The sequence below is a fragment of the Abramis brama genome, assembly GCF_963993115.1.
Source record: "Abramis brama genome assembly, chromosome: 10".
In the NCBI taxonomy this organism is placed as follows: domain Eukaryota; kingdom Metazoa; phylum Chordata; class Actinopteri; order Cypriniformes; family Leuciscidae; genus Abramis; species Abramis brama.
The window spans coordinates 30691680-30717738 of record NC_139972.1 but is presented as its reverse complement, the minus strand read 5'-3'; the positions used below and the strand labels follow the sequence as shown (position 1 = coordinate 30717738).

General features: G+C 36.9%; 2 protein-coding genes across 2 annotated transcripts in view; one reads left to right on the top strand and one right to left on the bottom strand.

Annotated features, from left to right (window-relative positions):
• LOC311091491 (uncharacterized protein) overlaps positions 1-26059 on the top strand; it is a 255781-nt gene that overhangs the window by 31088 nt on the left and 198634 nt on the right. The window contains exons 16-22 of the mRNA XM_084127443.1: positions 3136-3546; positions 3830-4243; positions 6255-6695; positions 12163-12621; positions 14270-14719; positions 20311-20724; positions 22716-23129. Of these exons, the coding sequence (XP_083983569.1) occupies positions 3136-3546; positions 3830-4243; positions 6255-6695; positions 12163-12621; positions 14270-14719; positions 20311-20724; positions 22716-23129 (3003 nt within the window). The remainder of the gene's footprint in view (positions 1-3135; positions 3547-3829; positions 4244-6254; positions 6696-12162; positions 12622-14269; positions 14720-20310; positions 20725-22715; positions 23130-26059) is intronic.
• The window catches only part of LOC311091498 (EF-hand domain-containing protein D1-like), a 103291-nt gene that overhangs the window by 58927 nt on the left and 18305 nt on the right, over positions 1-26059 (bottom strand). The window lies entirely within an intron of this gene.

Here is a 26059-nt window from a genome sequence, read left to right as displayed (position 1 = left end):
TAGAGAGTGTAGAGACTCTCTTGTTAGAGAGTGTAGAGACTCTCTTGTTCGATCTCGTTCATCAAAATGAATGAATCTTTTTTTGAGTCATTTCGTTCATTTAAGGGGCTTTAAATGTTATACTTTTAACAGGCAAATTCCCCAAACACATCTACCTACGCAATCTTGATCATATTCTGAATTAAGAAATCATTATGCAGTCAAAAATAATTTACAGGGAACATAAATAATTACTTTACCTTCCGAGTCTTTCGTATCGTTCATGAACGACTCATCACTAGTAAACACTTTGTATTGGAGCCTTCTGCCTTCCTTGTCTTCTGCCTGCACACACTCTGACAGAAGAACGGACCAATTTAAAATGAACGTGGAAGACTGGATATCTCAAAATGGTCGCTCGCTGGAAGATTATGTGGAGGTTTACCTCAACCTTTATCAGGACGTGAGCTGGGATGAGGAATCTCTCAAACAACAGTTCTGGAGCGGGATGGACGATCTACTCGCCCAGATACTGCTGTTGGCCTCTCTTTTGTCAAGTTCATCGACCGCACCTTGTGGGTATGGTCCGTCCAGCCCAGAGCCTTCACCGCTGGTCCCGTCCTGCCCAGAGCCTTCACCGCTGGTCCCGTCCAGCCCAGAGCCTTCACCGCTGGTCCCGTCCAGCCCGGAGCCCGCGCATCATGTCATGCCCGCCGAGCCCGAGCTGCACGTCAGTCCTGCCGAGCCTGAACTTCACGTCAATCCTGCCGAGCTCGAATCTTCTGTCCCCGAGTCTGTCTCCAAATTCCCTCCCAGCCTCCCTCTCCCACCTCCTCCCATCTACCATCTCTTAACCCTTCCACCACTGCCTGTCAGCCCCTCTGCTCCTCTCTCCATCTTCTGGGAGGTGGAGTCGCCGTGGGTCTGCCAGCCTACAGCTCCAGCCTGGTCGGTGGATCCCCGGTCTCCGCCTCCGACCTCCGTTACCAGAACTCCGCCTCAGCCCAACAGTCCATTGACGTCCCCTTGGCTCTTACCTCCTTCAGCTCCACCGTGGCCCATCAGTGCACCAGTTCCGCCAGGATCCCTCGTCCCCCCGGATCCACCTTGGTCGCTCGTCCACCTTCCCTCACCTCTGGACTGCACTCCTCTGGCTTCGCCTCGTCCCTTCGTCCCCCCGGCTCAGTTGGACTCCTCACTCCCTTCAGTTCCTCCTTGGTTCTCACTCCCTCTGTCTTCACCGCGCCCTTCTGTGTCCCCGCCTGCACCTCAGTCGCCTGAGCCAGCGGCCCCACCATGTCCCGCTGGATCTTCGGCGTCGCCTGGGCTCGTTGGCTCTCCGGCTCCACCCTGGTCTCCTCTCCCACCTGCTCTGCCCCCGTCAGTCGGCCCCCTGGTGTCGTCATCCCTACCTCCACCATGGCTCCTCCCTCCATCTGTTCCGCCCTGGCTGCCAGCGCTGCCTGCTCCGTCTGCTCTGCCCTGGTCCCTCTCTCCCTCTGCAGTTGGTCCCTCCACGGCGTGAGGACGCGCCTACCGGGAAGGGGGAGTACTGTAACAGTTGTGTTCCTGTTTAGTCTTATTAGTCACATGTCTTTTGTTTTCCCGCCACTTATCTGTTGCCATGTCTACCATCATTAGTTCATTATCACCTGTGTCTTGTCAATTACCTTCATCTGTGTCACCTGGTTTATGTTCATCAGTGTCTGTATTTAGTTCCCTCTGTTCAGTCAGTCTTTGTCCGTTCTCGTCTATGTAACGTCTCAACCTGGGTGTGAATCCTGCCATTTTGTATTGCTTGAGTAATATTTGTAAGTAAACACTTTGTATTGGAGCCTTCTGCCTTCCTCGTCTTCTTCTGCCTGCACACACCCTGACAGCTGTATTGTCACATGGCAATGTGTCACGGTTTGAGTTTATTTGTTCATGTTTAGAGTTTGTTTTTGACCTGTTTTTCTGTTCAGTTCCTGTCTGAGTTTTATTTGTCAATCTCTGTTTATTTTCTAGTTATTCTTCTAACCTGTTAATTAGTTCAGTCTTCCTCTGTCCCCTGCCTGTTTGTATCTTTGGTTATTGATTGTGTACTTGATTAATAATCAAGTAACATACTGTAGTCAGATTCTACAGTAGGGAATTGTTGAGAATACAGCAATATTACTGTGAAAACAACATAAATCATTTGCAGTGTAGTGTACCCAGTGGAATTTGCGAGTTGTGTTGGACAGTCTGTTTTCAGTAACCTATGAGCTGATGGAGCAAGCAGATGTTAGAAATCTTTCTACGAGGGCTGCTTTAACCTTGGGCTGGAAAGAGACACGATCACTTTATACTGTATGATGAGCAGGTTTAATTTAGACTTTTATTCACATATAAACACTCATCAACTCACACATCAGTTATGGTAAATGGAAGCTCAAGCAGGCTTGCTTGACGTGCGAGAACCAGTGTGGTTCATTCTTGTGTTACGCTGCACGTTTGAGCTTCTGCAAGAACAAATAAGGTTCATTCTTGTGTGTTACACAGCAGGTTTGAGCTTCTGCAAGAACCAATGAGATTCATTCTTGTATGTTACGCAGCACTTTTGAGCTTCGGCAAGAACCAATGAGATTCATTCTTGTGTGTTATGCAGCACGTTTGAGTTTATGCAAGAACCAATGAGTTTTTTTCTCGCGGGTCAAGCATGTACGGTTGAGCTTCTGTTTATGTTTACTGATGAATGTTTATATGTGAATAAAAGCCTAAATTCAATCTGTTCACATATAAAATGATCAAGTCTCTTCAGAAAATTTGGACTAAACCGCTCAATCCATATGGATTACTTTTATGATCTCTTTTATGATCTACTTTTATGAACTTTTTGATGTATCAAAGTGGTAGTTGTGTAGCTGTCAATGGAGGTACAAAAATTTTTGTTCAGAAGATAAAACTAAATTCTTACGGGTTTGGAACTACATGTGGGTGAGTAAATGAGTAAATGAATGAGTAAATGATTTAACTCCTTAAATAATTTTTGAGAGCCATTTCATTGCTATTTTTTCACTGCATGTCTTTAGTAAATCCTGAAAGTAGTTATTTTAATGCCAAAAAAGTGTTTGCACTGTCTTTTTTTATTCTCCTTTTTTATTGCTAACAAAATCTTGTTCATTCTATCTTTAGATTTGTTGTACCACAGAATGAAACATCTTCATGGGAGAAAAGAAAGAGGTTATTTATACTGGATTTGTGTCTGCAAGCTTCTCTCCACCAGAAAGAGACAGTAGAAGAAATTGTGAAGAAACTGCTGTCATCTCTGAGTTATGAGAGATGTGATTTCCTGCTGGATCTGTGTTCACATGTGAAGGACTATGAGACTCAGACAGGCAGGAGTGTCCTTCCAGCATTACAGCCAGTTTATCAGTCAGCTCCTGCAGTCTGGAGAATAAAGCTCTCAGAGAAAAAGAGCTCAATCCTCCTAGAAGTGCTGAAACTCCAAACAGAGAAGAAACCAGTAGAGCTGATAGACTGGACAGATGAAGAGAGTGAAGTGAGGGGATTCCTCCAGTGTCTGCCCTACATCTCACAGCTCAGGTGAGAGTCTCATAGGGAAAATACACTCACAGTTTGATTATTTTAATGTTGTCATTTGTATCCATTAATAAATAATGTTAATTTAGATTAATACATTTTAATACATTTATGTTGTTAAGTTGCTAAGTTGTTTTCAATCAGTCCAGCACATCTCAATTTTCAAGGTCAATTGTCATTCTGTATAAGCACAGAATTCCCATTTTCGTACTGGTGTTGCTGGTCTTTTTTTAAAAGTATTCATTCTAGCTCTCACATGTAACAAAAACTTTCACTGTTTTTGTAGGTTACCTCCTTCACAGAATGAATACTTGAAAGTAACTGACTGGAGATTGAAATTAACGGTACTTGATATGTGTCTGCAAGTGCCTGTTTTAAAGAATGAAATCACAAAAACATCTATGGATACATTATATTCTTACATATCCTATGGAAATTGTGATTTCCTGTTGGATCTTTATTTGCATATGAAAGTCTATGAGACTCAAACAGGCAGGAGTGTCCTTCCAGCATTACAGCCAGTTTATCAGTCAGCTCCTGCAGTCTGGAGAATAAAGCTCTCAGAGAGAAAGAGCTCCATCCTCCTAGAAGTGCTGAAACTCCAAACAGAGAAGAAACCAGTAGAGCTGAGAGACTGGACAGATGAAGAGAGTGAAGTGAGGGGATTCCTCCAGTGTCTGCCCTACATCTCACAGCTCAGGTGAGAGTCTCATAGGGAACAGACCAACCATGCTTGATTATTGTATTCAGTGCTCACAATAAATTAATGAAATCAATGTATAGTGTATGTTGGGAAGACAATATATATGTGAACCAGAATTGAAAACACTAAGTTGCAAAACTTCTTAGACTAGTCGTATTACTTATACTTACCTAATTATTTTATTCAAGAGTGATCATAACTGTTTTAAACCAGTTACATAAAGATGTATATTTGTGTAATTTGAATCTGAAAAGTAAGTCTGATTAGTCCTAACTAACTGCTAGTTGTTCAGACTAGTTATTGTGCGGTGTTGGGCAGTAACTAGTTACTAGTAATACTAGTGACTACAGTAGTGTTTATATATGTACATAAACACTACTGGTCAAAAGTTTTAGATCGGTAAGATTTTTTATGTTTTTAAAAGAAGTATCTTCTGCTCACCAAGGCTGTATTTATTTGATAAAAAACAGTAATATTGTGAAATATTATGACAATTTAAAATAACTGTTTTCTATTTTAATATATTTTAAAATGTAATTTATTCCTCAGATGAAAACTGAATTTCCAGCATCATTAGTCCAGTCTTCAGTGTCACATGATCCTTCAGAAATCATTCTAATATGATGATTTTATGCTAAAAAAACATTCATTATTATTTTCAATGTTGAAAACATTTGTTTACAATTTTTTTTCAAAATTCTTTGATGAATAGAAAGTTCAAAAGAACAGCATTTATTTAAAATAGAAATTTTTCTAACATTATAAATGTCTTTACTGTAACTTTTGATCAGTTTAACTCATCCTTGATTAATAAAAGTATTGATTTATTTTATTTCTTTCCCCCAAAAATAAAATTAAAATTCTTACTGACCCTAAACTATTGAAGGGTAGTGTTTAATGTTACAAAAGCTTTAGATTTCAGATTAATGCTGTTCTTTTGAACTTTCTATTCATCATAGCATCATGAAATAAAAATGTAAAAAACTGTTTTCAACATTGATGATAATCATAAATGTTTCTTGAGCATCAAATCATCCTATTAGAATGATTTCTGAAGGATCATGTGACAATGAAGACTGGAGTAATGATGCTGAAAATTCAGCTTTGATCACAGAAATAAATTACACTTTACTATATATTCACATAGAAAACAGCTGATTTACATTGGAATAATATTTCACAATATTACAGTTTTTGTTTGTATTTTTAATCAAATAAATGCATCCTTGGTGAGCAGAAGATAAAACATTAAAAATCTTACTGATCTAAAACTTTTGACCAGTAGTGTTTATATATATATATTATTATTTTATTTTTATTTTTTCAATAAATGCAATATTATGAAAGCCTTTAAGATACATTTTTAAAATGTGAATAGTGTCACCTGGAGGCGTTAAAAACAAACGTGTGATGTCATGGTGTAATCACCTATAGCTCCCTATAGAAATATATAGAGAGGATTTTGAATTCTCTACAATTTATGTTTTATAAACAAATATTGTGATTGGCTGTGTGTGTGTGTGTGTGTGTGTGTAAGAGAGAGAATGGGAGTCTTTTGGGGTTTTTTTTGGTTCATGATTTATTGATTTTATTTCACAATGCTCATATTCTTAAAATCTGCTCTGATGCAGTCTTACCAGTTCATCTCTGTCGGTGTGTGTGTAAGATTACTGATGTGACGTAATACAGAACAAAACAGCGCTTGACTTTAATGGAGCTCTAGAAGTGTTCACTGTCAAATCAGAAAACAAACATTGTAGAAACTGTCTGTCTGACGCAGGTTTATCTTCATATGTGCCAATTACATGTAGGCCTACTTGAAATGAAGGGTTTAAGGAAATTAAGTAAGTTACTCAAAGATGTAATTGTATTTAGATTCCAAAAGATAGATAGATATACGAAAAGACTTATTTTACTAAATTCAATTTAGGATTATATTTTCACTTTTATTCAATATTTTATATTCTCCTACACTGGACAATAAAGTGATAATTATGTGTCTCCACAGATTTTGGGACATTATCGACAGGAAGAGAGAAGCTGCTGTAAAGTTTCTGCTGAATCTGTTTGTTTCAGCATCAGAGTTTGATGCAAATACAGAAGAAAATTACACTGAACTATTAACATCTGTGTGCAGCTACACATCTTTCCCCTATGATGAGAATAATTGTTATACCGGGGATCAGTGTGATTTCCTGCTGGATCTGTGTTCACATGTGAAGGACTATGAGACTCAAACAGGCAGGAGTGTCCTTCCAGCATTACAGCCAGTTTATCAGTCAGCTCCTGCAGTCTGGATCATAGATCTCTCAGAGAGAAAGAGCTCCATCCTCCTAGAAGTGCTGAAACTCCAAACAGAGAAGAAACCAGTAGAGCTGATAGACTGGACAGATGAAGAGAGTGAAGTGAGGGGATTCCTCCAGTGTCTGCCCTACATCTCACAGCTCAGGTGAGAGTGATTGATTGATTGATTGATTGATTGATTGATTGATTGATTGATTGATTGATTGATTGATTGATTGATTGAAAACTTTATTGAACAACAACAATCAGCACGAAGTGTTCAAAAGGATAAAAACCCAAAAAAGCCCAAAGGCTTGTTTCCATTGTGGTCCTTAAGATGGAAGATGAGTAACAGTACATGGACTAAAAACATTGAGGACAATGAAGAAAGAGGGCATAAAAAATACAAACAGAAAAAAAACACACACATAAAAACACAATAAAAAGAACAAAACAGGCTAAATTCCCAGATAAACAGGCAGACACACAAGCAGACAATACAATATTCCTACTACTTCAAGGATTTCTATTTCTATTTCCTTTCTTTTCTTTTTTTTTTTCTTTAAGTTTAATAACCAATTTTTTTATTGAAGATTTAAAATGATAATAGGAAGAGCTCAACAGTTTAAGCTTTGAAGGTAAACCATTCCACAAGACAGCTGCAGAGTATAGGAAAGAGTACTTTCCCACACAGCTCTTAAAGCGGCAGGGCCTGTAATCCGTGGAACACCCCCTGGTGCAGTAATTGTGCGTATCACTAATTTTTGAAAAGTATTCACAGAAATACTTGGGTGCCAGATTATTTCTTATTTTATAAACTAAACACAGTTTAAGTTGAGAAACCCTCTCCTCCACTCTGAGCCTCCCAAGACTGGAGAAATGGTCAGGAAGAAGATGAATTCTAGGATGTAATTTAAGGATCACTCTGATTAGTTTATTTTGACAGATCTGTAATTTGTCTTTGAGGCCTTTAGTAATGCCTGTGTACTAGTGATGTATGTCTCGAGACCACTTTTACGTGGTCTCGGTCTTGTCACGGCCTTGACGGTCTTTGGTCTTGGTCTTGTCTTGGTCTCGGACCTCTCGGTCTTGTCTAGGTCTCGCTGTCTCAGACCAACATAGTGGTCGGGGGATTTAGCAATACAATACTACAATATCCACGACGACACAACGTTCGATAATGCAACATTATCATTCCGCAACGGAACGGATTGAAGCGCGCGTCCGAGTGCTGACAGTGCGGCGTGTGCTCGAGCCACACAAGAAAACACTGTATCCGCGGCCACTGATCGCAGCGGCAATGAGCACTTTGATCACTTGGTTTAAAAAACACATATCAGTGACATGATGGGTTTTAACTTCATTCAGGAGTCATTCATTTTGGGTAACTGCACAACTACACAACTGACAGATGACTTTGAGCGCACCGCCAACGGTGTGTGTGTGTAACCATAGCGACAAAACGACCAACTTTCGGATCCCGCACTTAAGCCTATATTTTCGTTTTTAAAAATGTAAGTATTTAAAAGTTGCAGAATGGGTTCATTTGGAGTCTGAGACTCCGAAATCGGCAGAGATAGGCAGGCATTTGCTTAGATGAATTTGTGTCTTTGATATCTGTGTGTGTGTGTGTGTGTGTGTGTATGTTGTGTTGTTGGTGTTAGACTAAATAAATGGTCTTTTAAATATCATCTGCATATCTCCGTTGTGTTGACTAAACATTAGGCCTAATCCAAGTTTATAATTGTGTATCTTTAATTTGATGTTATACGTTTTCATCTACACATTAATTATAATTTCAATTGGTTACATATTTCTCATTCTTTAGACAGTTGTTGGAGGAGCAAGATGGTGTTGGAGGTGTTTGATGTTTTGTCAGATGAACCAGTCAGTACCAGTCATGTCAGTCCTCAACAGTACACAAAAGTTAAGGGAGTCTCAGTCCTCTAATAGTGCAGTAACAGCCGTCATGCAATTGCTACACATAGTTGATCTCACCCAATCTGCAAAAACATTTACAGTGAGCTCACAGTCACACACATGACATGGTCTGTCTCTGTATTGTTCTGCCTGTGTAGTTGAAGTAATACCATCTAATATGCATTGAATGTAAACTGCGGCTGAACCCTATGCTGCTGTTCTTGAATTCATACAAGTTATTGCTTAGCTTCAACACTAGTCTGTTTTTTTCCCCTCCGGTCTCGACTTGGTCTCGGTCTCGACTTGGTCTTGGTCTTGACTTGGTCTGTCTTGGTCTGTCTTGGTCTTGGTCTTGGTCTTGTCTTGGTCTCGATACCCTCTGGTCTTGGTAGTGTCTTGGTCTCGGTTTAGGCGGTCTTGACTACAAGTCTACTGTGTACCAAGATGTACAGGCATAGTCAAGATGACACTGAACAAGCGCATCGGCCACGATTTTTAAGGTTTTACTATCTAAGAGGCTGGATATTCTTGCCAGGAACTTAGTCCTTTGGCTTACCTTTGAGATAATTTTTTTGGGCCATAAGCTCCCCTGATAGTTTGTTATCTAGTATACAGCCCAAGTAAGTAACTGCTTCCTTGGCTGTAATTTCAACATTACCTACGACTACCCTAAACCCCATAGCCTTTTTCAGTTTATCTCTGGACCCAAAAAGAATTGACTCTGTTTTGCCAAGGTGGATAGACAACTTGTTGTCTGTTAGCCAAACACTGAGGTTAAGAAGTTCTGAACTAAGCAGCTTTTCCACCTCTGATTTGTCTTTATGAGAGACTAGAATAGCTGAGTCATCTGCAAATAAAAACAAATTACAGTCTATAGCTGATGACATATCATTGACATATAATAAAAAAAAAAGAGGACCCAAAATACTCCCCTGGGGAACTCCACAAGTTAATTTAAGTGGTGAGGACAAGGTCCCTTCCACATCTACCACCTGTTCTCTGCCCACCAGGCATGACCTCACCCACTGAAGAGATGCAGGAGAAAATCCTAGGGCTTTTAGTTTGTTCAAAAGGACATCATACTGAACCGTATCAAAGGCCTTTTGAAGGTCTATTAACACCATGCCACAATAATTCCCCTTTTCTACCTCTTTCCTAATAAAGTCTGTAAGATAAAGCAGACAAGTATCAGTGGAATGGGCCTTTCTAAAGCCTGATTGTAAGTCAGATAAAAGGTTATGTTCTGCTAAATATTTGCTCATAAATGATCCTTTCCACAATTTTTGATATTGAACACAAGATAGATACAGGACAAACATTTCCAGGATCAGATTTGGGCCCCTTTTTAAATAAAGGTATCACTCTTGCCACCTTAAATTTACTGGGGAAATGGTTATTTTCAATAGTTAAATTAATAAGATAAGTTATGACAGGAGTGATTATTTCAGCAGCATCCTTAAGAAATCTAGCAGGGGTGTTGTCAAAACCGGTAGCCTTGGAAGTATTTAGGCCTTTGAGTTTTTTTAGTACCAGCTCCTCTGTTACTTGTTTGAAATAAAAAGTGTTTGGCTGGACTCCCTTTTCTTCATAAAACTTATGCATCCTCTGTGGATCACTAAAAACACCTGACGCAGATGGAAGCTTCTGCACCAGATTACTTGCAATTGTTGTGAAGAAACTATTAAAAGTATCTGCCACCACTTTTTTATCATACAATATGGACCCATTAATATCTAGGCCTATTTTACCTTGTTTTTGCTTAGGGTTCTCTTTTGTCCCCAAAGGCCAAGGAGTTGCCCACAATTTCTTGGGATCCTTTTTATGCTCCTCAATTTTAGACATAAAAAAATCCTTTTTCGCCTCACCCACCATTCGCTGAAACTTATTTCTAAGTACTTTATATTCTTTAAAAAGAACAGGCAGTTTGGTTCTTTTAAACTCACTTAAGATTTTATCCCTCAAGTAAATGGTGTCCAAGATATCATTATTTATCCAAGGCTGTGATCTTTGTTTAATCCTGGTCTCTTTTAATGGGGCTATCTTGTCAAGTATTTCCAAGAAAATAGATTGAAAGCAATCCCATGCTGTATCAACATCACACATGTTGGTAATTTCCATCCAGTTGATATTATTAAGTATGTGCTGAAAATTATTAACATTATACCGTTTTAAACTTCTGCTCTTCACAGATTTGTGACATTTAATCTGAGCCCTCTTAACTTTTCTGGTACAGTAGGTTAAAAAATGGTCACTAATTCCATACACAATGACACCACTTTGTAGGATTTTACTTGTGTCAGATACAATGATGTAGTTTGGCTATGCTCAGTTATTCTGGTTGGAACACTAATTAATTGAGTTAGACCATGCATTTTCAGAAAATCACAAAAGCCATTGTATAGTGGACCTTCTGTGAGTGAGACTATACAGTAGTAATGTAACAAATTACACACATTTAAGTTGAGTTTAATGAAGTCTCCCTGTTGACAGATGTAAATTATGTCTTGAGTCAAATGAAATATTCTTTACTTTGTCTATGCATTAACCCTAACTATAATATATTGAGAACAACTTTTCCTGCATGAAATTTTGAATCATCTATACCCTTAAACTACAAGCTTACAGAAGTATTTTAAAAACGAGTCATTATTTAATATTAAAATACTTTCTCCTATTATATTAATATGCAGAGAAAGCAATTAGTTATTATTATTTGTAGTCATTCCCTCAAAATGTAATCAGTGGGGTGTGTTATATAAACATTGTTCTTTCTTTTTTGTGTCACCTGACCAGCCCGATACGACAGTATTGGCTCATCCACTGATGTGAGTTTGGGATGGGGAAATTTGTTTGACCAATGGCAAAATATTTGTGGCAGAATACAGGGAGGGATTTTTATTTATTATTATTTTTATTTTTTCTGAATGGTGTCAATGGAGAACGATGCTCTTTTCGGCCAGATGGTGTAGTTACCAGCCAGAACTAACTGGACCGTGTTAACTAGTCAACCTCAACCCCTTGCTTTCACTACACAAATCTTTGTCCAGTCACTTGCTTACTGGAATAACAATGTCCTTCCTCTTAATACCACTATTTACTTTTTTTTTATATATGTATATATATATAAAGGAGATGAGTCCTTTGATATATCCCACTCAAACTTCCTGTTTCTAAATAAAAATACATCACTACAAGAAATAAAACAGCATCTGTCAAGTGATTTCATATATCAAGTGTTTTTAAAAGGATTTATTGTGCAGTTTTATGGTATTTTGTCATGATCATGTGTTTTATCATTTCAAATACTTCATTAATCGCATCAGTGTGTATGAACGACACTCAATCCTCGTCTGAGTAGACTGATAATGTCACATCATCTAGCTCTGCGTATTGAAGGGATAGTTCACCCAAAATGAAAATTCTGTCATTTACTCACCCTGAAGTTGTTAAATCATAAAATTTGTTCTTTGTTCGTTTTTATTCTTTTGCAATACAATGCACAATTTGTCATGCCAATAAAACTCATTTGATTTGAACTGAAGTGAATTGAAAGAAGATATTGTAAAGAATGTTGGTATCCAAACAGTTGCTGGTAGACATTGCCTTCAATAGTATTTTTATTCCGAGTAAAAGATGTGATGGGTGAACTATCCCTTTAATGTGGTAAGAGAGTTAAATGACAACATTAACAGGTCATGTCTCTGTTTCCATAGATTCTGTAAAGACACTTTGGATGATGAAGTCAAGAAAGAGTCAGCATTCAAGTTTCTGATGAATCTGAGTGTTGCAGCGACAGAAGAGAACAACACTGAACTACTGACATCTGTGATCAGCTACACATCTTTCTATGATGGTGATGATGATGATGATGATGATGATGAATTACGTAAAGAGCATCTGACTGAAAAATCAAATCTCCTGCTGGATCTGTGCTCACATGTGAAGGACTATGAGACTCAAACAGGCAGGAGTGTCCTTCCAGCATTACAGCCAGTTTATCAGTCAGTGTCTGCAGTCTGGAGAATAAAGCTCTCAGAGAGAAAGAGCTCCATCCTCCTAGAAGTGCTGAAACTCCAAACAGAGAAGAAACCAGTAGAGCTGATAGACTGTACAGATGAAGAGAGTGAAGTGAGGGGATTCCTCCAGTGTCTGCCCTACATCTCACAGCTCAGGTGAGAGTCTCATGGGGAACAGACCAACCATGCTTGATTATTGTATTCAGTGCTCACAATAAATGAATGAAATCAATGTACAGTGTATGTTAGGAAGACAATATATATGTGAACCAGAATTGAAAACACTAAGTTGCAAAACTTCTTAGACTAGTCTTATTACTTATACTTACCTAATTATTTTATTCAAGAGTGATCATAACTGTTTTAAACCAGTTACATAAAGAGGTATATTTGTGTAATTTGAATCTGAAAAGTAAGTCTGATTAGTCCTAACTAACTGCTAGTTGTTCAGACTAGTTATTGTGCGGTGTTGGGCAGTAACTAGTTACTAGTAATACTAGTGACTACAGTAGTGTTTATATATGTACATAAACACTACTGGTCAAAAGTTTTAGATCGGTAAGATTTTTTATGTTTTTAAAAGAAGTATCTTCTGCTCACCAAGGCTGTATTTATTTGATAAAAAAACAGTAATATTGTGAAATATTATGACAATTTAAAATGACTGTTTTCTATTTTAATATATTTTAAAATGTAATTTATTCCTCAGATGAAAACTGAATTTCCAGCATCATTACTCCAGTCTTCAGTGTCACATGATCCTTCAGAAATCATTCTAATAGGATGATTTTATGCTAAAAAAAACATTCATTATTATTTTCAATGTTGAAAACATTTGTTTACAATTTTTTTTCAAAATTCTTTGATGAATAGAAAGTTCAAAAGAACAGCATTTATTTAAAATAGAAAATTTTCTAACATTATAAATGTCTTTACTGTAACTTTTGATCAGTTTAACTCATCCTTGATTAATAAAAGTATTGATTTATTTTATTTCTTTCCCCCAAAAATAAAATAAAAATTCTTACTGACCCTAAACTATTGAAGGGTAGTGTTTAATGTTACAAAAGCTTTAGATTTCAGATTAATGCTGTTCTTTTGAACTTTCTATTCATCATAGCATCATGAAATAAAAATGTAAAAAACTGTTTTCAACATTGGTGATAATCATAAATGTTTCTTCAGCATCAAATCATCCTATTAGAATGATTTCTGAAGGATCATGTGACACTGAAGACTGGACTAATGATGCTGAAAGTTCAGCTTTGATCACAGGAATAAATTACACATTACTATATATTCTCATAGAAAACAGCTGATTTACATTGGAATAATATTTCACAATATTACAGTTTTTGTTTGTATTTTTAATCAAATAAATGCATCCTTGGTGAGCAGAAGATAAAACATTAAAAATCTTACTGATCTAAAACTTTTGACCAGTAGTGTTTATATATATATTATTATTTTATTTTTATTTTTTCAATAAGTGCAATATTATGAAAGCCTTTAAGATACATTTTTAAAATGTGAATAGTGTCACCTGGAGGCGTTAAAAACAAACGTGTGATGTCATGATGTAACCACCTATAGCTCCCTATAGAAATATATAGAGAGGATTTTGAATTCTCTACAATTTATGTTTTATAAACAAATATTGTGATTGGCCTAGAAGCTAAGATAGAAGCTATACAAAAAGACTTATTTTACTAAATTCAATTTAGGATTATATTTTCACTTTTATTCAATATTTTATATTCTCCTACACTGGACAATAAAGTGATAATTATGTGTGTCTCCACAGATTTTGTGACATTATCTACAGGAAGAGAGAAGCTGCTGTAAAGTTTCTGCTGAATCTGTTTGTTTCAGCATCAGAGTTTGATGCAAATACAGAAGAAAATTACACTGAACTATTAACATCTGTGTGCAGCTACACATCTTTCCCCTGTGATGAGAACTGTAGTGGTTATTATATTCAGATAAATCAGTCTGATTTCCTGCTGGATCTGTGTTCACATGTGAAGGACTATGAGACTCAAACAGGCAGGAGTGTCCTTCCAGCATTACAGCCAGTTTATCAGTCAGCTCCTGCAGTCTGGAGAATAAAGCTCTCAGAGAGAAAGAGCTCCATCCTCCTAGAAGTGCTGAAACTCCAAACAGAGAAGAAACCAGTAGAGCTGATAGACTGGACAGATGAAGAGAGTGAAGTGAGGGGATTCCTCCAGTGTCTGCCCTACATCACACAACTGAGGTCTAAATACTTTATATTTACAATTAATGTTTATATTTGACAAAATCAGTCAATGAAGCCATTATGAGTAATTCTGTCTTTGTAACGATGCAAATACAAGTTCTACAGGCTAAATAGTTTTACAGATGCAAATTAGTTTTGACTCCAAAATGTTTGACGGGTTTAATTTTTATCGTTCCCAGTTAAGAGTTCAAAGTTTTGTATGTGGCAATTAGTGGCAACAATCAATCACACTTTACTTGACAATTACTAGAAAAAATATTTAATCCACTTTTTTACTTTGAATCAATATTCCTCAGAAAAGCTATTCTCACTTTATCGTACTCTGACTCTGAGATAATCTGCACTATTATTTAGTCTGTCTCTAATATTGCTCAGCCAAAAATTCTCAGAAATAACAACCACTTCATTAATTCCCCAAAACTAATACAATGAATGACAGATAATTATTACACAGAGTAGAATAAAAAGCTTTTCTGAGACAGTCTGAGGAAGTTTTTGGTAACACTTTATAATACAGGTGCACTAATATGCATTAATTCATGCTTATTACATGGCTTGGTTGAATTCTAATGTAGAATACGGTCTGTTATTTCTTGATAACAGACCGCTGCTAAAGATAACACACCGTTGCCATGAAAAACAGAGCGTTGCTATGGACGCAGGATTCTAACCGTAGAGACGGAACGGACTATTTTCTTTAGCGGAAGCAATACAATCGTTTTTAAAGGTCCTGTTCTTCGTGATCCCATATTTCAAACTTTAGTTAGTGTGTAATGTTGCTGTTAGAGCATAAATAATACCTGTAAAATTATAAAGCTCAAAGTTCAATGCCAAGCGAGATATTTTATTTAACAGAAGTCCCCTTTCAAAGCCTACATCGAACGGCCGGTTTGGACTACATCCCTCTACTTCCTGCTTTAATGACGTCACTAGAACAGTTTTTTGACTAACCTCCGCCCACAGGAATACACAGGAATACACAAAAAAAGGGGGCGTGGTCTTGTTACGCTCCCACGGAGAAGAGGAAGAGTTGCGTTTGTAATTTAAATTAAAAAATTATTTAATTAGGAGGTGTTACAGTACTTTTTGTATTTCTTTGCCGCAGATGTTTTCAACCTCCATTGGCATTTTGTCACAGTTACCACGTACACCTATAAAACATATATTACTAATCAAAACTCGTGCTCACGTGTAACTAAGGTAGGAATAAACAATGCACTTATTTTAAAAATTCAACAACACCATCGTTAATTTGACAGACGGACAAAACCATATACCACAAGCTTTTATAACAGTTTGTAACATTTAACATTACAATTTAACCAATTCAAGGTAACAGCCAAACGTAAAAGTATGACAACTACTAAATAAACAGCTTACCATTGTGAAACATCCTGCAAAAGTCGTGCTTGAACAGGTTCTAATCGATCCTCTTCATCTATGTTCTCCGGGTCTGATTCCGGCTCAAATTGATAAGGTAATATTAAAGACATGTTTACAATAACACTGAGCGCATGCATCTCCATGTTATGGTAAGAGGCGTGACCTTTCCGGGCAACGTGCGCTAAGCTGCTGTCGAATCACAGGAACCGCTGGCACAATCAGAACTCGTTACGTATTTCTGAAGGAGGGACTTCATAGAACAAGGAAGTCATCAGCCCGTTCTTAGGACAGTGAAAACAGCGGTATACAGATAAGTAAATTGTGTGAAAAATACTGTTTTTTTTTACACGCGAAACATGAACACACGTTATATTGCACACTGTAAACACAATCAAAGCTTCAAAAACACAGGAAAAACGGGACCTTTAAATCAATGAACTATTATTGATTTATTTGGTAGGTAGCCTCCGCTTTGCGTCGGGGTCCTGATCAGCCTGTCGGGGTTGTATTCGCTATAACAACCGCCTCGCTCTACATTATCCCGTACTTAACTAATGCACAGATAATCATGTGTTAATGTATGACTCATGAAGAACTAAACAATTAATTATTACTGCATCAGTAACTAATAAAGAGTCTATATGATTAATAGATTAAGTAATATATGAATTGTTATTAATTAAATGTGTCAATGCATTAATTCCTTAATAACATATTGTATTAAAGGAGCTGTATGTAAGAAATGTATTTCAATTAATCATAAAATGGCCCTGATATGTCACTAGACATTAAGAAATCATGTTCATTTCAAATACTTATATCACTGACAGCAGTAGTTCGGCCAGGATATTGTCATTTAAAAAGTGAAGTTGCAGCCCTCAACTGATGTTGATGTTGTCATGTTGTGTTTTGGCCTGAAGCGCCACCCTCCACCTATCTACCAATCACGAAGTCAGTAGTGTTTCGGCATCCGGGTTGCCAGCTCTGCTCTAGTTACCACAGCTGCAGCTACAAACGTTCGTGCTGGATCCTGCAGCCTATCTGGCAACCTCGAGTCAGGGGGGAGGGGGAGGGGATACACCGCTCTACAGTAATTTGAAAATGATTGCAGTACCAGTTTTGGCCACAATCTTACATACGGCTCCTTTAACTAATGGTGTAAATGTATCTATACCAGATGAACTGCCGCCTCTAGTACCTTGTTGTTCATGGCACAGGAATATGTCAGGTTAAGCTTGAGGTCTAGGATTTAAAGGTGGAACTTTGAGAAGATACGGCCGGGTATTGCTATTTCATAACACTGTGTCAAGACCGGACAAAGACAATATAATGTCCATTCTAGTCAGTGATAGTGATGCTACGCTGGATGAGGCACGACGTTACACGACACAGCAAAACCCCGACAGTAAACTGATGCCACTTTCTATTTCTGATGTACTCCAAGCTCTTGCGCTACTTATGTTATGAAGGACAAATGAACTTGCAATGGTCTGTCATGTTCAATGTAGACAGCTTCTGCGGTATGACCAATAATGGTCACGTCCAGTTTAAACACAGTGTAACAGCGGTCAGTTGGTCAGATTCTGGTGTGCTGATATTTGTGTGCAGCCCAACTTACCCATCCTTCAAACACATTCTCTGACATTACATTCACTGCATGTGCCGTCAAACCCATAAATGACATATTAAATAACAATTAGTTAATAGGCATGTGCCTCAACAAGTAAAGTTATAACATAATGATACATTTGCAAATCATTAGTTAATGATTAATTAAAGCAGAGAACTAGAAGTTGAAGTTCATAGCTTTGACCAATTGTGGTAATTAACGCATTAATTTACACTATTAGTTAATACAGTGTGTTAAGGAATTAATACATTGACACATTTAATTAATAACTTCATATATTACTTAATCTTTTCATCATATAGATGCTTTATTAGTTGCTGATGCAGTAATAATTAATTAATGCTTTAGTTCTTAATGAGTCATACATTAACACATGATTATCTGTGCATTAGTTAAGCATGAATTCATGTATATTAGTGCACCCGTATTGTAAAGTGTTACCGCTTTATTTATCAGCCACTCTGCTCTCACCAATAGTTCAAACGCCTGTACTTTCCCCAGATAGATGGACCTCAGGTGCACACATGCACACTTTTTGGGAACAATTTATCTTACACGTTTATTAATGTCTGTGACTGTAGTCAGATTATTTTGACAGTCATTTTGTACTTTAAGGCAATTTTTACTCTTTTATAGTGTTTGTGTTTGTAACTGAGCTGCAGTAAAAGTCCACATTGTGCCTGTAAACTAAACCAAATGTATATTTTGGAGTTATACTCTTACAAATGTAAATGTATATCCGTAAACAATTATGATCATAGATTTAAGAATCACAGTCTTAAAAAAAAAAAAAAAAGATTGCATGTGTGTTGCTGCCAGTTTTTAACTTGGGCTTAATTTGTCAAATATACTTTGTAAATATGTACTTCATATGAACTTTGACCTGAACAAATGGCATCAAAGTTTTTGGAGTATTATTACCACAATTTTATATATTTACTGTATTTACTAGTCTTGCATAACTTAAATTGTAAGAGATAATGTACAGTCAGCTGGTCATTATCACAAAATAAACCTGACAGATTGTTCAGGACTTTAGAGGCAGATCTTCTAGAAGTGGTAAATCTTCACTTCTCTTTGGGAGTTTTCCAAACTCCCTGAAAACTGCAGTTGTCAAGCCCCTCCTGAAAAAGAGCAATCTGGATAAGACTATATTAAGCAACTATAGGCCGATCTCAAATCTTCCTTTCATAGGCAAGATCATTGAAAAAGTTGTCTTCAATCAGCTGAACAAATTCTTGAGCTTGAATGGATACTTTGACAATTTTCAATCTGGTTTCCGACCGCATCACAGCACAGACACAGCGCTCATAAAGATAATAAACGATATTCGCTTAAATACTGATTCAGGCAAATTATCAGTGCTGGTACTACTCGACCTCAGTGCTGCATTTGACACTGTCGATCATAACATACTTCTTGACAGGCTGAAAACCGTGCCAAAACTTTCTTAAGCTAAACAAAGACAAAACTGAAGTCATTGCATTTGGAAACAAGGATGAAGCTCTCAAGGTGAATACCTTGACGCTAGAGGTCTAACATCTAAAAATCAAGTCAGGAATCTCAGTGTGATTCTGGAGTCAGACCTTGTCAGTCATGTCAAAACAATAACTAAATCAGCATACTTTCATCTGAAAAATATTGCAAGAATTAGATGCTTTGTTTCCAGACAAGACTTAGAGAAACTTGTTCATGCTTTCATCACCAGCAGGGTGGATTATTGTAATGGACTCCTCACTGGCCTTCCCAAAAAGACCATAAAACAGTTGCAGCTCATACAGAACGCTGAGCAGAAACAGAAAATATGAACATATCACACCAGTCCTCGGGTCTTTACACTGGCTCCCAGTTACATTTAGGATTGATTTTAAAGTATTATTACTGGTATATAAATCATTTAATTGCCTAGGACCTCAATACATTGCAGATATGGACTCATGACGGTCATGAGAACACTGTGGTGACTAGTACAGATTACTGGTCTGGATTGGTTCAGATTACTAATCTGGTGGGCTCAGATAATCCACAGTATATGAAAATCCACAGAAGAATACTGACCGTCATGGGGAAATCTCAGAGTCGAAATAAGATACACCGGTGTTTTGCCAGATGAGAAGTTTATTTACTATTTTAATTAATTTTACTCTAATTCATTTTATAACTGTATCATTTATCTCTTTTAAATTTCTTTTATAACTTTTATAAAAAGTTTTTAATTTACCCTGCTTTTATTTTGTGTCTATGCAAACCTCTATGAATTGCTATAGTGTGATTATTATAATTCCTTTCTATGTAAAGCTTTTGAATAACTGTTTGAATTTTCCTTGCTTTTATTTTGTGATTATCCAAAAAACGTAAAGTCCCCCTGTAGTCAATCATTTTATCCCTTAAAACTTATCTTTAATCACCAAAATGACATACTGTATTTAAACTTTCTTTCCTTGAAAAATAAATTATCATGCCTTAAAATAGCTTTAATGTAACTCTACACCCTTTTATTCCTCTCTATGTAAAGCACTTTGAATTGCCATAGTGTATGAAATGTGCTAAATAAACTTGCCTTGCCTTTCTTTAGATTTGTTGAACCACAGAATAAATCATCTGAATCATGGGAGAAAAGAAAGAGATCATTTATACTGGATTTGTGTCTGCAAGCTGCTGTTCACCAGAAAGAGACAATAGAAGAAACTGTGAAGAAACTGCTGTCATCTGTGAATTATGAGAGATGTGATCTCCTGCTGGATCTGTGTTCACATGTGAAGGACTATGAGACTCAAACAGGCAGGAGTGTCCTTCCAGCATTACAGCCAGTTTATCAGTCCGCTCCTGCAGTCTGGAGAATAAAGCTCTCAGAGAGAAAGAGCTCCATCCTCCTAGAAGTGCTGAAACTCCAAACACAGAAGAAACCAGTAGAGCTGATAGACTGGACAGATGAAGAGAGTGAAGTGAGGGGATTCCTCCAGTGTCTGCCCTACATCTCACAGCTCAGGTGAGAGTCTCATCAGGAAAATTACACCCATAGTAGGATTCAGTTTATTTTAATAAATAATATTGTTAATTTAGATTAATTAGAAATATATTTATGTCAGATCCATTAGTGATGTAAGCTTAATTTCTATTGTTTTAATGTAGCTGAAGATTTTGGCTGTAAGACTGTAAGACAGATCTGTTGTTTTGATACCTATTCATTTTTTAGTTCTACTGTTTACATTCACTTGAGACAGAACTGACTGCATTTACATTAATATTGAGCCATGAAACACACTAAGAGCAGAAAAGTAATGAAATCAACCATTCGACCTTGACATGATGTTTGTAATTATTTAAATATTTTTACTCTATTTTAAATACAGTCATATATTCAAAAAGATAATTTTCAACCCTCATTTTGAACTTTTGTCTCAAACACTTGGTTTAAGTGCTACATCTCTAAGGCTTGTCAGTAAACGGCCACTGTTATGATTGGCTAAGGTCATTTCATAGGAAAAAGTATCAGAGCCTCCAATATTGTACTTGAGTGTTTTGAAAACATTATCCATAAATATAAAACTGCATTTACAAGCAAAGCATTATGAATTTGTTTACATTTGTTTTGTAATGAAATTGTTTACTTGCGCTTTGCGATGTGCTGCTGTCAGATCCAATAGAGTTGGCATTGCCGCATTGGTCTATCTTTCAACAAACGTTTCTTTCCAAACTCTGCATTAAATTGTGCCATAAAACCAAGTCTGTAGTGAAATGATCAGAAAAAACATAATCTTCCAACATGACCCTAGACATTGTTTAATATAAACCATCCATTCGTTCCTAATGCTGGAGTCCTTCAGAAGGCTGTGCAGATCTTCCCTAACATCTTAATATTGAACTAGTTTAAAACTTGCAGTAAGCTTCATGTGCCTGTTAACATGAGCACCTCTATAGTCTTGGGTGATCTGCTCTCTCTCTCTTGTCACTTCATTGTTCTCCACTGCTGGACAGTTTATCAAAATGAAATGGTAAAGTAGGCTTTGATGTGTTATTGTGGAGTTGGTCAGATGAAAATATCTATCACAGTCTAATGTCAATGTGGAGGAAGTAGAAAACAAGTCATTTAGCAGCTTGATTTCAACTTATGCCAATTTGTGGGGGGTCTGAAAAGTTTTTTTCATTGTAGAATGACATCTTATATGTCAAAAGATCAAAGAAAATTTTATTTCTCATTTCATAAATGCTTTATTGGTCAACAAACATAATACTGTGGCTGATTCACCAGAGAAAAGGGGAAAATGTGGCCCTACTAATATCGACTTTGGTAACTAGGGATGTATGATTTAGACAAGAAGTCTCAGCTAGGCAATACCTCTTCTGAAACGAGTTGGTCTTGTGTTGTGGTGACTAACAACTGGATCTGGCAACACATCTGTTTGTGATCAGCGGTTCTGTGTTTCCTGAGTTTATAATGTTTTCTTCCACACAGCGAGACTCACAGCTGATACGTCAATATATTTCGGTGTCTAGATATCTGGGGAATAAATGGAATTGGTTGACAGTGTAAATGCAGCCAAAGTGTTTACTAATGCATCAGTAATGGTGGAGCAACCATCTGTGTGACAGAGATTTACAGTAACATCAACTTAATCTGTTTATTAAATGAATAATGTAGAACTTGTGGTTTCAGGAAATTATTTAAATTACTGTATTTGTTTCATTATGATTCACTGTTTATTTGCAGTTATGCACTTTTTTTTTTTTTTTTTTTTTTTAAATGTAATTGATTTAAACTAGTGTGGTTCAATTAGCCAATAATCATTTGATATTTTGCTAAAAATGCAATTCCACCTCAAAGCGAAAACTTAAGATAATTAATATCTCTGTTCATCACTTTTCACTGTTCAATTACACTGACCTTAGATGTTGTCTGACAAACTGTTTGATTAATTTCAAGAATCTTTATTTGTCTCTTTGTCATCTCTAACTGAATCTTGTTCATTCTTTCTTTAGATTTGTTGAACCACAGAATAAATCATCTGAATCATGGGAGAAAAGAAAGAGATTATTCATACTGGATTTGTGTCTGCAAGCTGCTGTTCACCAGAAAGAGACAACAGAAGAAACTGTGAAGAAACTGCTGTCATCTGTGAATTATGGGATATGTGATTTCCTGCTGGATCTGTGTTCACATGTGAAGGACTATGAGAGTCAAACAGGCAGGAGTGTCCTTCCAGCATTACAGCCAGTTTATCAGTCAGTGTCTGCAGTCTGGAGAATAAAGCTCTCAGAGAGAAAGAGCTCCATCCTCCTAGAAGTGCTGAAACTCCAAACAGAGAAGAAACCAGTAGAGCTGAGAGACTGGACAGATGAAGAGAGTGAAGTGAGGGGATTCCTCCAGTGTCTGCCCTACATCTCACAGCTCAGGTGAGAGTCTCATGAGGAACAGACCAACCATACTTGATTATTGTATTCAGTGCTCACAATAAATTAATGAAATCAATGTATATGTTGGGTAGACAATATAAATGTGATCATGAACCAGAATTGAAAACATTGAATTGAAGTGTGGTTTTGTCGACACCACAGCGGCCGGATGCATAAACTTCTTATATTCTTACAAGTTAGTCATCTCATATTTTTCTTCTTCAAGACTGATAATAACTGTTTTAAAAGAGTTACATAAAGAGGTATATTGGTGTAATTTAAATCTGTAAAGAAAGTCTGATTAGCTCTAACTAACTGCTAGTTGTTCAGAGTCAGACTAGTTCTCATGGCACAGTTTTAACTAAGCGTCTCTGTTTCTGCATCTGGCCGCTGGCAGTCGTGTTGTAAGTAAATCTGTTGTTCAAATCCTTATCTCACTCTTGTTCAGTCAGTCTCTGTAGAGATTGATTTTGTTCATGTATGTCTATTGTATCAGCTTCATGCAGCTCACAGTACGTTTATATATGTGGTTATAATCGAGTTACTGTGGGTTTCTGCATAGTAAATATACATCACACAATACTTTATCAAATATTTGCAAGATTAAAAAACATCACACATTACTCTTGACTTTCACAGTAAGTGCTCAAAGATGAGGCCAGTTGTATTCTGATTAACATACTGGATGAAGTCAAGATACAATCACATTATCTGTTGCCTGTTCATCCGTCTTCAGAAACACCAAACCAGTACAATTTCAACTGGACTAAAAAAAATGTAGACAACACTTTAAGAGACTAATAATGTTTTAGCCCAACTGAAATTGTCACAAAGAGAGTCATAGATCCAAATGCAAGCAAGCAGTTTATTGTAGACAAGCCGAGACAGGTTTCACAGATGAAAATACTCAAAACACCACGTATAGCAGGCAGGCAACCAGGTCTCAGGCCTAACACTGGAACTGGATAAAGAGAACTCCAAACGATCTCCAGAAGTCTGGAAACACAGACGAGATCGATCCTATTCCATGCCAACTAGAACTGGATGAAGAGAGCACAAACAAGAGTGACAAATGTATACAAGAGTGACAAGTGTATATAACGAACCGACACCAGGCAATGATTAATTCCGCAGCTCACAAGAGAATAAACTAGCTGCAGCTGCGGGCTGATTAAGTGATCAGCTAGTTACTATAAGCAACAAACAAGGACACACACTAGAATGCCACACCCACAACATAACAACAGAAACACAAAACCAGACACTGTGACATTAATGTAATGTTTAAAGTGCATATAAATGTGATTACTGATGTGACGTAATACAGGACAAAACAGCACTTGACTTTAATGGATATTATGGAAGTAAAATAATGACAAATGTTTTTGAAACAAAAAAGCTTGTTGAATTGCACTTCTTGAAAAAATGTGCATTGCATTAACCCTGCTTGTATTTTAATGCTTTGTATTTTCAGGGCTTGCATTTTTATGGGCTGAAATTCAACATGGTTGTATATTCAAGCTGTGAATATTTCAATTCAAAACATTTCACACACATTTTCATTATTAAAAATTCAATAATCCATATTCACCTTTCAGATTTCACTTCCAAAATATTAATTCTGTTTAAAAATACAACATATATTATTCGACAGACAATTTTCGGCCCATTTTATTTCGCTTCACAAATTCGCTTCCACAAATTCAGTGGTTCAAATTCATCATAAAATTTGCTCAAAAGTTGCTTAAACTTTGTTTGTTTTTTATTTTGTTTAGATTCCAAAATGTAGAAGCTATACAGAAATCCTTATTTGACTAAATATTCAATTTAGGATTATATTTTCACTTTTATTCAATATTTAATATTCTCCTACACTGTACAATAAAGTGATAATTATGTGTCTCCACAGATTTCGTGACATTATCTACAGGAAGAGAGAAGCTGCTGTAAAGTTTCTGCTGAATCTGCTTGTTTCAGCATCAGAGTTTGATGCAAATACAGAAGAAAATTACACTGAACTATTAACATCTGTGTGCAGCTACACATCTTTCCCCTGTCATGAGAATTATTATGGTAATGAGTATCAGGGTGATTTCCTGCTGGATCTGTGGTCACATGTGAAGGACTATGAGACTCAAACAGGCATGAGTGTCCTTCCAGCATTACAGCCAGTTTATCAGTCAGTGTCTGCAATCTGGAGAATAACCCTCTCAGAGAGAAAGAGCTCCATCCTCCTAGAAGTGCTGAAACTCCAAACAGAGAAGAAACCAGTAGAGCTGATAGACTGGACAGATGAAGAGAGTGAAGTGAGGGGATTCCTCCAGTGTCTGCCCTACATCTCACAGCTCAGGTGAGAGTCTCATGGGGAACAGACCAACCATGCTTGATTATTGTATTCAGTGCTCAGAATAAAATTAATGAAATGAATGTACAGAGTATGTTAGGGACACAATATATATGTGAACCAGAATTGAAAACACTAAGTTGCATGAACTTCTTAGACTAGTCTTACAAGTTAGTCATCTAATTATTTTATTCAAGACTGATAATAACTGTTTTAAAAGAGTTACATAAAGAGATATATTGGTGTAATTTGAATCTGAAAAGTAAGTCTGATTAGCCCTAACTAACTGCTAGTTGTTCAGACTAGTTCTTGTGCAGTGTTGGGCAGTAACTAGTTACTAGTGATGCGTTACAGTCATATTACTTTCTCTGGTAACTAGTAGTGTAACTAATAACATTTATTTTGAAATTCAAAAATCCAATCATCCCTATCAATTTTCATAATCGCTGTTGTGTGTGTGCGCTCATGACTTCACCAACGCAGCAAGCTGGCTTTGTCTGAAGATGGAGAAGCCCAGATCATATAGCGGCTGAAAATACAGCCTTTATTTTAATTTCTATGTTGCTGCTTTATTAAATAACAGAAG